General features: G+C 42.5%; 1 protein-coding gene across 10 annotated transcripts in view; it reads right to left on the minus strand.

Moving 5' to 3' along the window:
* Positions 1–14,931, minus strand: part of PHACTR1 (phosphatase and actin regulator 1) — a 253,304-nt gene that overhangs the window by 95,511 nt on the left and 142,862 nt on the right. For 4 of the 10 annotated variants that reach the window (XR_005557421.1, XM_039349341.1, XM_039349294.1 and 1 more), the window contains exon 1: positions 13,717–14,044. The exons of the other annotated variants lie outside the window; for them this stretch is intronic. Coding sequence is in view for 3 of the 4 variants with exons in the window: in XM_039349341.1 (XP_039205275.1) it covers positions 13,717–13,975 (259 nt within the window). In the remaining variant the exon portion in view is untranslated. Of the gene's footprint in view, positions 1–13,716; positions 14,045–14,931 lie in introns of those variants that run through there. 10 annotated transcript variants of the gene reach the window in all.

Raw genomic sequence — 14,931 nt, forward strand, 5'->3', positions numbered from 1 at the left:
GTTGTGCCTGTCTCGTCCACCACCACTGCAAAGACTATTCAGGTACTGAGGGGGATTTTTGCTGCACACGGGCTGCCAGATGTCATTGTGTCTGACAACGGCCCTCAATTCACCTCCTCCGAATTCCAAGCTTTCTTACAGGCAAACCTGATTCGTCATGCCACATCTGCGCCTTTTCACCCATCCACCAACGGTATGGCTGAACGCATGGTGCGCATCGCAAAGGACGCCTTGAAGAGACTCACCTACGGGGACTGGCATCACAGGTTGGCTGACTTTCTCCTTTCTTATCGCACCACACCGTCCACTTCTACAGGGAGAAGTCCAGCTGAACTTCGTTGGGGGCGCCAACTTACTACGAGACTTGACCGGTTGCATCCGGACAGACTGCCTTCATCTACCTCACATCCTAGGGCACCTAGACAACTACTTGTGGGTGCCCCGGTTTGGGCTCGCAATTACGGGCCTGGTCATACATGGGTCCCCGCTTCTGTGTCCAGGATCACAGGTCCTCTCTCCTACGAGGTTGCCCTGGACAACGGTCGTGTCCTGCGTCGGCACATCGACCAACTCCGCTCTAGGCGGGACTTTTCTGCTGAAACTCCTGGGTCTTTTCCAGGGGGGGAGGGGGACCCTTTGGAGCAAAGGGAAGGGCAAGAGCTACTGCCCATCGCCACTGAGGGAGCCACAAACGGCTCGTCCCAAGGTTCTGCAATTGCTCCGAAAAGGAAGTCTTGGAGCTTACCCACACAACAGGCACTCACGCCTACTCCAGCCAGGGAGTTACCCCGGGGGCATACTCACTTTCCACACACAGCACACAGCACTCCAGCAACGGAGGATACCCGGGGGCATCCCAACAAATCATTCCCCGCAAGAGAGCTGGCACACAATGCCCAAGGTTGGCCTGACCTCACCCCAAATCCTACAGGGGGTCAAACATACACAGAGCTAGTCGAGGAACCAAGTCCCGACTACAACATCCCTAGCACAAATCAGGGGACACCTGAGTTTTGGGAGAGTACAGAAACCCACACGAGCCCAAACACAGAATGGGGTTCAGGGAATAGACAGCCTCCTGACAGGTCTTGGACTGACCTAGGGGGTTCTACAGAGACGCCCAGCAGTGGCTATCACTTCAAGGGGCCTGAGGGTCTACAGCTAGGTAGGACAACCAGGTCACAAAGCAACAGAAGCCCTGGCCTGACGAGCCCGGTGGGCAAGCAAGCAGGCCAGGCATCGGGGCACAGTCCTTGGAAGACACCAGGGCACAGTAGAGAGAACAGGCTCACGCCTCCCTCCAGTCAGGGGACTTATGCCAGTAACCCAGAGCTAAGAAGGTCACAGAGAGCAAAGAAATCTCCTAAGTACCTAGAAGATTACATAACATTGTTGGCAAGACAAAAGCCAGTAAACAGTGGGAACACTGGGGAGCAAATTGTCGTGTAAAATAAATGTTGTATGTTGATAGTAGTTTTAGCCCGGGGGAAAGGGGTGTTATGTCCCGAGCCTTGCAAACGGCTCGGGCGTTTGCAGGCAGTCCCGGGCAGGTGCAAAGCTGCCCGGGACCAGACAGGCTGTCGCCAGCGCCGTGCGCATGCGCGGGTGCTGGCGCGGGAAAAGTAACCCATTTACCCGGGAGTTGCCTATATAAGAGGCTGTGAGGCGTTTGGGCTGAGCTGAAGCCATCTTCCTGTAAGCTGAACGCTGAATAAAAGAACCTGAGAACTCCAGCTGCTTCTCGTGTCTGTTTTCCCGCCAAGGACGCAACAGTTACATTTTATTTTCTTTTGTTTTTTGTTTCTGGCTTTCTTCTTACAATCTGCAGTCACAAGAATAAACTTACTGTATTACATGTTTATTTCCAATTTTACTGTTTGCAATACATAAGCATGATTCATCTGATAATTATCTTTGCATCATACTGGACATGAATGTTTTTTTTTTTTAAATCCAACTTGATCTTTAAGGCCAAAAGAAACAACCAGAACTTTTTGTTCCCTGAAGTTTTAAAAATAATATTCACTTTGCACTATGCACAGAAGGCAGGAACAGAAATAGAATATTTATTAATCCTACTTCAAGCAATGCTGCCCACATGTATCAGGAGAGCAGGATGTCCTTACAGTCAGTCATAGCAATGTTACAAAAATCTGGAGGCAAAATGGTCTAGAATAAGACTGAACAGCTCTGGTCTTCAATTTCATGAATTGGTTTACCAAAAGCAATTTCTAAAGGCTGCTTATTTGCATTAATAGCAGGCTTATGAATGGCAAAAAAAAAAAGAATGGAAAATAGACAGCAAAATTTTATGCGTATATTCTTGATGACAAACAACTACATTCTGATTATTTTTCACCTGCCTTCCCAGAAGTTATATCTCTATAGTTTTTAGACTGAAATAAAAATGGTACAAAGTCAGCCATTAAGGTTCACAGCCAAATGGCTATTTGAACATAGGATTTTTTGGGGATTAGTGTAGCAAATTTTCAGTAACCGATTTTATTTCCTTACTAGCATAATAAGAACAATTTGTGCTGATTAAAACATGCCATTCTCTGCATCTGAAATGGGAAATTGTATTAAAGGAAAGAATCTCAGACTTCAACCCAATAAGCAGAATGTACCTTATTAATAAAAATGCATTGACATACAGGTACTCCTCGACTTATGACCGCAATCAAGCCCATTAATTTCTGTTGTAAAGTGAGACATTTGTTATGTGAACTTTGTCCCATTTTATGACTTTCCTTGCCACAGTTGTTAAGTGGATCACTACAGTGGTTAAGTTAATAACAAGGGGGTTAAGTGAATCTGGCTTCCCCATTGACTTTGCTTGTTAGAAAGTCGCAAAAGCGTATCACTGTGGCCGTCATAAATATGAACCAGTTGCCAAGCATCTGAATTTTGATCAGGTGACCATGGGGGGGGGGAAGCTGCAATGGTCGTAAGTGCGAAAAATGGTCATAAGTCTCTTTTTTCAGTGCTATTGTAACTGTACTGAAAATGTCTATATATAACTAGGGACTTGTCTGTATCTTCAATGGAACTGATATATTTGCATGCAAGTGTGGATAGCCAGCCTCTAAAGCAGGCTGGCACCACAACATACAGCCCACCAAGCAGCTCTGTGTGAAGTTTTTTTTGCAAAATAATCAATTCATTGCCACCAGATGTGGCTGCCACAAGGAGGGCCGCCCAGATTTGTGCAGCCACATCTGCCCTGACAGATACAGTCAAGCACGTCCAGGCATCACGGACATAGCCACATTACTAACCACCATACAGTTAATTGGCACCACAACTATTCCCTTATGGTTTGTGATTATTTTAAAGGTATTATTCTGGCCTTTCCCCTTTTATGTGCTCTGCAGGTCTGCTCTAAACAAGAACTGGTTCTACAAATGTACCTTTTCCTTCATAGTCACTGTCTCCTGGTGGCTATATATATATTATACAACAAGCAAAGGCAGAGGCAGGCTTCAAATTTGAGACTGAAAGTGATAAATTAGAAACACAATCTGTGATGAAATGTTACAAACCCTTCCAATCTCCAAGTGAGAATGCTCTTGATAGGATTTTTGTTGGTTAGCTATGCTCATCTGCAGAATATTCCAAGCCCTATTGGTGTTTATATTTCTTCATAAAAACCTGAGATTATTTGGAGGATCCAGTAGGGGAGTGTGGTTATTGTGCACCCTTCATCAAAGAACAGTACATGTCTATGTATGTTGGTTAAGTTTGCCCCCAAATTTGTAGCTTCCAGAGGGACACAATGAGGGAGGATGGTGACACACACACAGGAATTGGTTTTAGTCTTGATGTTTTGTTCAATGGGAAGGAAGGAAGGAAGGAAGGAAGGAAGGAAGGAAGGAAGGAAGGAAGGAAGGAAGAAAGGAAGGAAGGAAGGAAGGAAGGAAGGAAGGAAGGAAGGAAGGAAGGAAGGACATTTGACATCTGACCATGGTATTCTTTTAAATCATTTTCAATGGCTGGAGTCATCACATTACATTGATTCTGCTCCTTCTTAAGTGGGCAAGTCCAACTGAGAAGGATACAAGAAATTGAGTACTTGGCCATTCTTGCTTCAAAACTCCTACATGTTATTTAATATTTACATGAAATTGCTAGGAGAGCTCATGAGCTACTGATGATATCCAGCTGTGCATTTACAGCCCTGCAAAAGCAGAAGATGCTGTGGAAATCCTTACATGGTGTCTGGAGCCTATATAAAGAACTGAGTGGGAAGAAATAGATCCAAATGAAACTCCAGCAAGATAACATGTCTGTTTACCCCCAAACCACTATACACTGGTTAGTTCTAAGTGTGTCTCTCAATGAGGTTGCATTCCCTTAGTTAGAAGAAGTAGGTGCTCAGCTGCCTAGAGTAGCCCCATGGTGAGATAGCAGCAAATAAATTTAACAAACAAATACATAAAATAAACTGGTTTCTCCTGGATTCTAGAGTAAGAGATAGAAACCACAGCCTGGGGATCACCTAGTTTGATTTGTCAATTACAACTGTTCTTCAACTGAGATGCTTTGGTGAAGACATTCATACCCTCATCCACATGGTTGGTTATTATAATGCATTCTACATGGAGCTGCCTTTGAAAACTACTCAGAATGGATGGATAGAGACACTTCAGTAAAATAAATACCCAGCTGTATAAATTATATTGGTTACTAGGTATAATTCAAAATGCTGATTGTTAATTATAAAGCCCTTGGTGGCATGGGCCCTTAATATCTATGGCTCCATTTTCTCCAGTCAGAGTTCTATATGTTCTATCTAAGTGGGTATAAATTATATGTACAATATAACTATAAATAAATGAATAAATCATTGAGGGGGAAAAATGCAACAAGGTGTTTAATTGAGGGAATGGAGGAAAAAGTCCATAATTCTCAGCAGGGGTCTCCAAATTTGGCAATTTTAAGACTTGTGGACTTCAACTCCCAGAATTCCTCAGCCTGCCAGCATGCTAAAGTCCACAAGTCTTAAAGGTGTCAAGTTTGGAGACCCCCTGGTTTACAGTATTATTCAAAGGAAAGTGACATGATAATTTGAAGCACTGCATAGGGCTAACAAAGGATTTATAGTAATACATTAGATCATGTTTGGTGACTACTTTGCTTTCCATACAGCAGGAATGCTATTGTTGTTATTAATTCTATTTTCTAAGGCCCTCCAGTTGCCAAGCGATTCAAGGCAGCATTCAAAGAGCACAACATAATTATGAAGGGCTCTGAGGGTGGAGCTATGAATTGTCTTTCACAGCATGGAGATCTCCAGATATACCATGGCCATGGTAGTTGGGGAACACTAGAACTGTGAAGTGACACATCTGGAGGGCACCATGGTGGGGACAGTCAATCTAAGACATCTTAGAAAGCATTAAACAAGTATATCTTAAATTTACACATATTAACTAAGCAGAGGGCTGTAAGGTAGAAGAAAATATAAACAATGTAAAACTCGTGGGATTTGGCAACCGCATAGTTAATCTCTACCCAAGGGTCCTCTCAAGTTCCCTTAGGATTCAGAAAGCCTGAAGCACTGAAGTGTGCTTGAGCAAACAATTTCACTTGCCATTAGTGTTATATTCCCTGGTCTTAGATTCAGGATTTGTTTTGTTTAAAAATCATACAATTCCAATGCAATCCACTTGTAACTAGTTTACAAGATCAGTCAAAATAGTCCAATGTATTATATTGTTGCAGTTAATTCAAGCACATTTATATACCAAACAAAGAAGAAGAATGCACACCCCAATTTTGCTTCACAAATATGTTAAGGAGGAAGATTTCTTGCTGTGCAACATACTTCCTTTCCCAGCTGACACCTATAATGTCAGTCTATGTCAACTGCATGTTTAATTTTTCCTTCTATATTTTGGCCATGCTATTTCAAACTGCAGGCAAGGAATTACAGAATTCAATATTTCTTTATTATACTGTAAAATAGTCCCGACACATGGGAAAAATCAGTGTCACAGAGGCATGTCTTAAATGTTTTACAGAATTTGTAAATCACTCAGAATCCTCTGCTGCTCTAGACAAGTTTTTGACCAAGTGAAAGCTTCTTCTTTTGCTGCTGTGTATTTTAATTTTTCTATTTATGATGGAAATTGTTTTTCATTTATTTTAAGATTGTTTGCTACCCAGGGTCACTTGCTGAGATGGGCAGCCATACAGACTGAAGAAACAGACAAATAATAAAGGACGAGGTTTTTTTTTTTAAATTAAGTTATTCAAATATGTGAGATCTAATTATCCATCTGGAATCTGAATTGTAAGGCTCAGATATCAATCAGAATGGGATTTTATAATGTTATATCGTCCAATGTTGTTTTTATGATTCCCCTTTCTTTCTAACTATTACCTAACCATTACCACGAACTCAACGGCGCTACAATTTTCCTCTGTTTTCCATGCTACATCCTCTCACCCCTGCCGCTATTCAGGATATATTAAAGCTTGTACTGAGACAGCTTTGAGTAAATATGAACTTAAATTATTTCAAAGAATTAGTGGCTGCCTCTGTAAAGTTCATATTAGAGTTGGTTAGGAAAGATTGCTAAAGTTCCTGAAGTGCCATTTCAATTAGTAATGGAAAAACATAAACATGAGGAGAAGCTACTAGGTTTATAACCTGCCCAGAAAAGAGTGATTTGATTCAATAATTACTTTTAATTGCAACAAAATAAACACCTTGTTTATTTAACAGAAAAGGTTTCATTTAACTGCAAAGAATCCCTCCCCCGTTTCTGCTAGAACAGCTGAATCAAAAGATTCAAGAAGCAACGGATGCAAACTAATCAAGGAGAGAAGCAACCTAGAACTAAGGAGAAATTTCTTGACAGTTAGAACAATTAACCACTGAAACAACCTGCCTCCAGAAGCGGTGAATGCGCCAACACTGGAAGTTTTTAAGAAGAGACTGGACAACCATTTGTCTGAAATGGTATAGGATTTCCTGCTTGAGCAGGGGGTTGGACTAGATGACCTCCAAGGTCCTTTCCAACATCATCACCATCACCATCACCATCTTCTTCTTCTTCATCATCATCATTTCTTAATATCCAGATGGGAATTGAAATTATTGGCCTCTCTTTCTAAAGGAGAAAGATATTGTCCTTTGTGATTAACAAATCTCAAGGGTTTTCCTGCTGCGCTTCCTAAGCAACACAACTTCATAATCATAGTCCTAGTAGACAATCACCTAAATATGAGCCAGCAGTGTGCTGCAGCTGCCAAAAAGGCCAACACAGTGCTAGGCTGCATTAACAGAGGGATAGTATCAAGATCACGTGAAGTATTAATGCCACTCTACAATGCCTTGGTAAGGCCACACTTGGAATACTGCATCCAGTTTTGGTCACCACGATGTAAAAAAGATGTTGAGACTCTAGAAAGAGTACAGAGAAGAGCAACAAAGATGATTAGGGGACTGGAGGCTAAAACATATAAGGAACGGTTGCGAGAATTGGGTATGTCTAGTTTAACGAAGAGAAGGACAAGGGGGGACATGATAGCAGTATTCCAATATCTCAGGGGCTGCCATAAAGAAGAGGGAATTAAGCTATTTTACAAAGCACCTGAAGGCAGGACAAGAAGCAACGGGTGGAAACTAATCAAGGAGAGAAGCAACCTAGAACTAAGGAGAAACTTCCTGACAGTGAGAACAATTAATCAGTGGAACAGCCTGCCTCCAGAAGCAGTAAATGCTCCAACACTGGAAGTTTTAAAGAAGAGACTGGACAGCTATTTGTCCGAAATGATGTAGGGTTTCCTCCCTGAGCAGGGGATTGGACTAGATGACCTCCAAGGTCCCTTCCAACTTTACTACTACTACTACTACTACTACTACTACTACTACTACTACTACTACTACTACTATTATATCAACAGAATCAACACTAACATCTAGTAACAATTACATTAATTCTATCACACATGACTCTCCTAGTTAAAAGATCTCCCAGGCATCTAGATGGCTTACAAGCACAGGATGAGCATTAGCCTCAGTTCCTTGGCTATTTCACACTTATGGATATTCTGTATTGGAAAAAAAAGGGAATAAGTATTCAAATAATATGGAGAATCCTTTGCAAGAGATTGTACAAGTCCAGTATCTTTTCCAGCCTGGTATTCTGCAGATAAATGGGACTACTGCCCTCTTCATATTCCACCAACATGGTCAAAGAAAATGAAAAGCCAAGTGTTCTGATTGTAATCCAAGAAAGTACCAGACTGGAGATTATAATCCTTATAGTCTCCTTGCTAGTGGTTGCTGTGTAAAAACAAACCATCAGGCTAGTCAACAAATGCAATGCCTAAAGCGCATTTAAATCTTTTCTTTTTCCTGAGTTGGTTGGGATAACAGCTAAAAGCAAGGTGTTAATAGGAACGAATGGCTAGAAGGTGTTTACCTAAGCGTTTACTATTTCTTCCTGTAGCATCCTTAGATTCTTGCATGGGAGAATAGAATCTTGATCAAACCGACAACCAGGGCTTTTTTTCTCATAGAACGCCCAGAACGGAGTTCCAGTACCTTTTTGGGATGGAACCTTGTAGGGTAGGCAAGGTGGGTTGCATGACGTGAGTGAGTTCCGGCACCTTTTTTTTTTTTTTTTTTAGAAAAAAAGCACTGCCGACAACCAAATTCCATGTGGCTGATTGTTTGGAGGTGCTAGATAGTATTCTATAGAAACATTTCTGGTCTGTCTATTACTCCCATCCACTCACACCTCTCAAAGGACTACTGCAAGCGATCTTTCAAAACCATCCATTTTGCCAACAGAATGTTGTTGTTTTTTTAACTTCCTCCCCTCCCTAACTTCTATGTGAGGAAGTGACTAATGACTCTTGAGCAGGAGCTTTTTGAGTTATTACTCCTCTACTCATTATTTAATGCAGGGGTCTTCAAACATGGCCCTTTTATGACTTGTGAACTTCAACTCCCAGAATTCCTCAGCCAGGCAGGCTGGCTGAGGAATTCTGGGAGTTGAAGTCCACAAGTCATAAAAGGGCAAATTTGAAGACCCCTGATATAATGCATAAATATAATAGTAACACACTTGCCCCATGTCTAATGTCTCCATGTTGGTACAATACCCTCTTAAACTTTTAATCTCTGTAGCATGGAAAAATTGCATCCTTTCTCCCTTTGAATGTTTGATCCAGGGTAGGAATATATCTAAATTATAAACTGGGGACTTTCAGACTTCTTGGTAGGCTGCTATAGTGCTGCAATGAGGTGTCTTGAAGCTTTACTTCTGAGAATATTTCAAACCAATTTTGTTTTTTACCATAATGTAGTACAGGCAGTCCTCGACTTACAACAGTTCAGCTACTGACCGTTCAAAGCTACAACTGGCATTGAAAAAAGTGACTTATGACTATTTTTCATACCTGTGACTGTTGCAGCATCCCCGTGGTCCCATAATTAAAATTTGGATGCTTGGCAACTGGCTCATATTTATGACGGTTGCCATGTGTCCCAGAGTCAGGTGATCACCTTTAGTGACCTTCTGACGAGCAAAGTCAATGGGGGAGGCAGGTTCACTTAACAACCGTGTTACTAACTTAACCACTGCAGTGGTTCACTTAACAACGGTGGCAAGAAAGGTCATAAAATGGGGCAAAAATCACTTAACAAATGTCTCGCTTAGCAACAGAAATTTCGGGTTCTGTTGTGGTCGTAAGTCGAGGACTAGCTGTACTGTAGCCACTAGAGTAGAGTCACCTCTTTTTCTAAACTTCTTGTTTCAGGATTGGAGAACAGGATTTGGTCTGAAGGCTGAATCCAGCTTTCTGCTTACTGAGAGATCAGACGACCTGGTGAGCTCTTTCCTCTCTGTGATTTTCATCCTCCACACCTATGTAACTCTGCCTGCATGGAAAAGAACAAGCCCGTGATTTGCTCTTCTCTGTGCAGGAGAAATTGACCATGACTCCCTGTCTCCTCCTGCAGCAATAACAGCAGAGCATCTGTAACCATGGCTTTCTTCAACTTGCGACGGTGGCGAATATCTATAGCGTGGGGGTAGGATGTATAGGGATCAACTGCACAGCCAAACAGTGATGGAACTGACCCTCAACCAACCCATGCAACCCCCCCCCAACCAGTACTTCACCTCCCAATGACACACACCTGATGTTTACCTCCCCATCACAAGATCTTCACCTGACGTGACCCACACCTGACCCATCACAAGACCCTCACCTGACATGACTTCCCCATCACAAGACCTACTGACCAAATGAAGCCTTATAAATAGAGGAACACTGACACTGACATCCCCTAAACTCCACTGAAGATGTTACCTAGCTGATAATGAAGCGTTCGCAAATCATCCCACAAGCTTGGAGAACGAACTTCCACCCTCTTTCTTCAGCTTGACCAGGCCACACTTTTCCTAAAGCAACCAAGCCACAAAGTGTTTGATAGAGAGTGACATTTGCAAAAGCCTTTTGATGTGTGCTAAAGTTGGCAGAGTGGGCTTTGGGGTTAGGGGCTTAGAGCCCTATGAGCTAGATGGAGCATCTTCATTTATGCTCAAGAGCCTCCAGTTGCTGTTCTATTTGGAAAGTTGTTCAAGTACAATTTGAAGGGAAAGAACGGTGAGTACAGAGAGCAGAAATGTGAAATTCTCAATCGGTTTCCAGCACGATAATAAATTGAGCAGCGGACTGTAGTGAGAGAGAAATCTTACATTTAATAATACCATCGGCTTTGTTTCTGCATTTGGCATATGCAAATGTTATTCAATCAATGTCACTGGGTACAGAACGCATTTCCTTTTGGGGAAACAAAAGTGATTTGTGTCCTTTGTAAACAGATCTCAAGCGCAATCCTTGAGATTTTTTTCGTTGAAAACAAAATCCAATATGTCTTCCTTCCAAGAACAGCAAATAGGAAAATGAAAGCCTGCTCCTTGGGCAAAGTCATTTTCAAGTTTTTGCCTTTTCTTTTCAGAGGTAGATACTGTAGTGTCTGAGGCAGAAATGGGTTTCTGATAACTAAGGATGAAATAGGGAAGGGAAGGCTGGGGGAACTTTGCAGATTCCCTTTGTTTTTATACTGAGATATAGGCTTATTCTTAGTCTTCATTTTTCATGCTTTCCTCCTCAAGATGGTGAGAGCCACTTTGCTAGCTTTCAAGAAAGATATTCAAAGATATCTTGCTACCAAAACGGATTCATGAGCTTCTGGTTACTCACCCCTGGCCTGCGTGAAGGTTTATATGCTACATTAGGAGCATTGTTTTGCTGTGAGAAATATGATGTTGTTGCAGAAAGTCAGTTTAATGTAATGGTTAAGGCGCTTCACTAGAAACCAGGAGTGTGAATTCTAGTCCCACCTTGGGCATGAAGCCAATTGGGTGACTTTGAATCAATCAGTCTCTCTCAGCCTTAGGAAGGAGATGATGGCAAACCACTTCGGAAAAACCTTGAAAAAAAACAACAACAACCTGCAGGGACTTGTCCAGGTAGTTTTCAAAAATCAGACATGACTGAATGGAAACACATACATACACACTTGTTACGAACAATGGACATAATCCACTGAGAATGCTGTAATACTGTAATAACAGTCTCACTGAAATGAATGGAATCTGTACATTTAGTTTATTACTAATTTTTGATTGGTTTTCAAGAGGTTTCAGCGAACAAGATCCTAACTGATCGTGGCTGCGCCACTCTCAAAAAATAAGCATTAGTAAAATAAGAAGTAAAATTGGCAATATCTAAATTAGCAGTCACCTCAATTTCTTTTCTATTACACATTGGATCATTTACTTCTTTTTTAACTTCATACACGGTACTTAACAACTGACTATCATCTTAAAACCTCTACAGAAGGGGGTCTTATTTGTATATGTCCACCAATCATTTGCCTGTTGTAGATATTCAAGCTGCAAAAATGTAGATGATCAGTAAAATGAGAGCAAGGGTTTAGGGTTTTCTGCATCTGGTGTTTGCCAGCCTTAACTAATGTTTTCCCCCTTCTGTTAGCCTTGATACATTTTGAGACCAAGGATGCTAATAAATACACTGCAATCTAAAGATGAATTAGATCAAAGCAGTTTTAGTGTATCTGTTAAATAAGTGGCATAGCCCAGCTTTGGAAAATCCATGAAGCACATTAAAATCATAAGGCGACTCGCTGATCTTGCTTTGCAAATTCCTTGGTTTAACTTCTAGTGAACTTTGCTGACATAGTTAATACACAGAAAGGATGGGCAGGGAGAGAAGGGTAGCAAAAGCATAGAGACAAATGGTGAGTGAATTTTACTTCTTAGCCCCAGTTGCACAACTGAAAAAAAAAAATTTGGATCCCAATGTAGTAAAAAGCCATCCTGCTGCTCCATGCAATCTCAGTTCAGCCTGTTTGTGTGCTTGTGTGTAATTCTAATTATACTAGTACGTTTCCATTGGTGAAAGAGAGAATGGCCGGGAGGAACTGTACATCACAATTATTTAATTGCTGCACTGCTTTGGGTAGCTGAATTGAGATACAGGTACTATTTAATTCTTCCAGGCAGGATGGTGACTATTCAAAATGCACTACATATTAAAAATAGAGAAATGAAACAAATAACAAACAGCGGTGATAGTCCTAGCTGTCTCTTCTAATTTGCAGCTAAAACCTTTCACTGACCTTCAGTGAATGAACACTGGCTGGCATATTCATCTGATCCTCTCCTAACACAAGTAGATTTATCTGTTAGCTAAAATACAGAACATCAGGACACCCCTCCTCCCCCCTCACACCCCAGTAGGATGAAACACATTTAATAGGATATGGCTGATAACTCCTCCAACATATTTTTGCTTGGCTTTTGCTTATGCCTCTTGACACTTTCCCCCTTCTCTTTCAGTTGCTGACTCAGATAAAACGAGAACTTTTTTTTTTTTTTTTACCCTTTATCTGAAACGTTTTCTTCGCCTCTGACAAACGGATGGGAAGGGCTGGACTGACCCCCGTTTAAACCCTTTCAACTCCACTGACTTCTGCCTGAAGGCCCCCTTTGAATGTTGCACTGTGGGTCAAAAAAGAGAGCAGGGGGGGGGGAGGGAAGATGTTGACCACAGCCTGACCAAAGGTGCTCGATTCATCCCAATAAGACAAGTCGCCCGTCAACTCTCCTCTCGCCCCCAAGAGAACCAATCCGGTTGGTTTACAGACAGAGCATCGCATGAAATCGATCCCATTAAAAGCCGGCTCCTAAACACTCCTAATCAACTTAGCCGAACTCGTAATGCGGCATGTGCAAAGAGGAGGGGCGGCAAAGTTGATGGGCCACGGCTGAAGAAAAAAAACAAACCAAAACAAAAAAACAGTGGCGGTTAAAACAAACACGACCGCCTCCCCCCCCCAAAGCCATTACGGTTTCATTCCCCGGGAACGCGGGCAACTGAAAGTAAACAGAAAAAAAAAAGGAAAGAAAGAAAAAAGGCGGGCGTTTTGTTTTGTTTTGTGCTCTGCTTGTCATGCCAAGCGGCGTGTCGAGGCGTTAAATTCCTGTCTTTTCTTCCTCTCCTCCTTTGGAGCAGCAAGCGCAGCTTTCCAGAACTGGAAGAAGGCGCCGATGGACACTAACCGCCCAACCCCACCAGAAAAGATATATTTATTTCTTTCTCGCTTTCTCTCTCTCTCTCTCTCTCTCTCCCCCACTTCTTCACGACTAAGATCGTCGGACTCACCGCCACGGGCTTCCTTCCCGCAACTGCAGTTGCTGCATATGTGCTTGATCTCCTTGCCTATGTGACAGTGGATCACAAAAGACACGTTGTTGTTGTTGTTGTTGATCACCGGCTCCTTCAGGGGCTTCATTCTCACCAGGTAGAAAGCTCGTTTTTTGGGCTTCGCCTCAGCCCTGTCTGGAGAAGAGCCATCTCTGCGGCCAGAAGAGGATGGACAAGACAATACCCGGGATCGCCTGGGGTGTGTGGAGTCCGCCATGCGCGCGTTTTCTCTCTCTCTTTCTCTCTCTCTCTCTCGCGGTGCGTCTCTCTCTATCTCTCCCTAGCGTCTCTCTGCCACATTCACTCTCATCCCTTCAGTACACACTAGGATTAAAAGGGGAGGGAGGACAGGGTGGTGTGGAGAAGGCACAGAGGGAGGGAGGGAGGGAGGGAGAAAAGGAGAGGAAGAAAGCAAACCTTATCTATGGATGACCTCTCTGGTCCTGCTGTCTTAAGCAGAGCTGAAGGGTGCATTCAGTCTCACACCCCCTCTCCAGCCACAACTCTGTTTACTATCCCTGCCTGTCTTGGCAATACCCACAGCTCTGTTTTATGATCATGCTCCTGACTCTCAAGCACAAGGCAAATGCTTTATTACAACTCTAGAAGAAGCTGATGCTCTTCAACCCACTGAACCCTAAAAGTAATTCCTCAAGTTGATTTTGCTTTGGAATGACTTCAGGGATGGAGCTCCACAGAGGACATTTCCCACTTCACACACACAAGCTTACTGTGCTGGGATTCCTGGGAAGGTCTCCTCTGAGTGCTAACGGGAACCTGGCCTTGTTCATCTTGGGAGCCCAAACAAGGTGCTGCCACCTATTGAGGCCACTCAATAATAGAAACCCCCCCCCCCCCATGGTTTAGTATTCTATGTCTCCACCTGGGATTCAGGGACTTGTTCTTTGCTTGCTTTCTTGATATTTGTTTTTTCTCTTTTATGCGAAACTGACATTGTCCTGAAAGTTTGAAGGGCTGTCGCAAAGATGAAAGGGGCAAGTTATTTACCAAAGCACCAGAAGGCAGGACAAGAACCAATGGATGGAAACTAATCAGGGAGAGAAGCAACCTAGAACTAAGGAGAAATTTCCTAACAGTGAGGAGAACAATTAACCAGTGGAACAGCTTGCCTTCATCATTGGAGGTTTTCAAGAAGAGACTAGACAGCTACTT

Source organism: Crotalus tigris, unplaced genomic scaffold (genome assembly GCF_016545835.1).
Source record: "Crotalus tigris isolate CLP2741 ecotype Arizona unplaced genomic scaffold, ASM1654583v1 scf7180000017564.2150845, whole genome shotgun sequence".
Classification (NCBI taxonomy): Eukaryota; Metazoa; Chordata; class Lepidosauria; order Squamata; family Viperidae; genus Crotalus; species Crotalus tigris.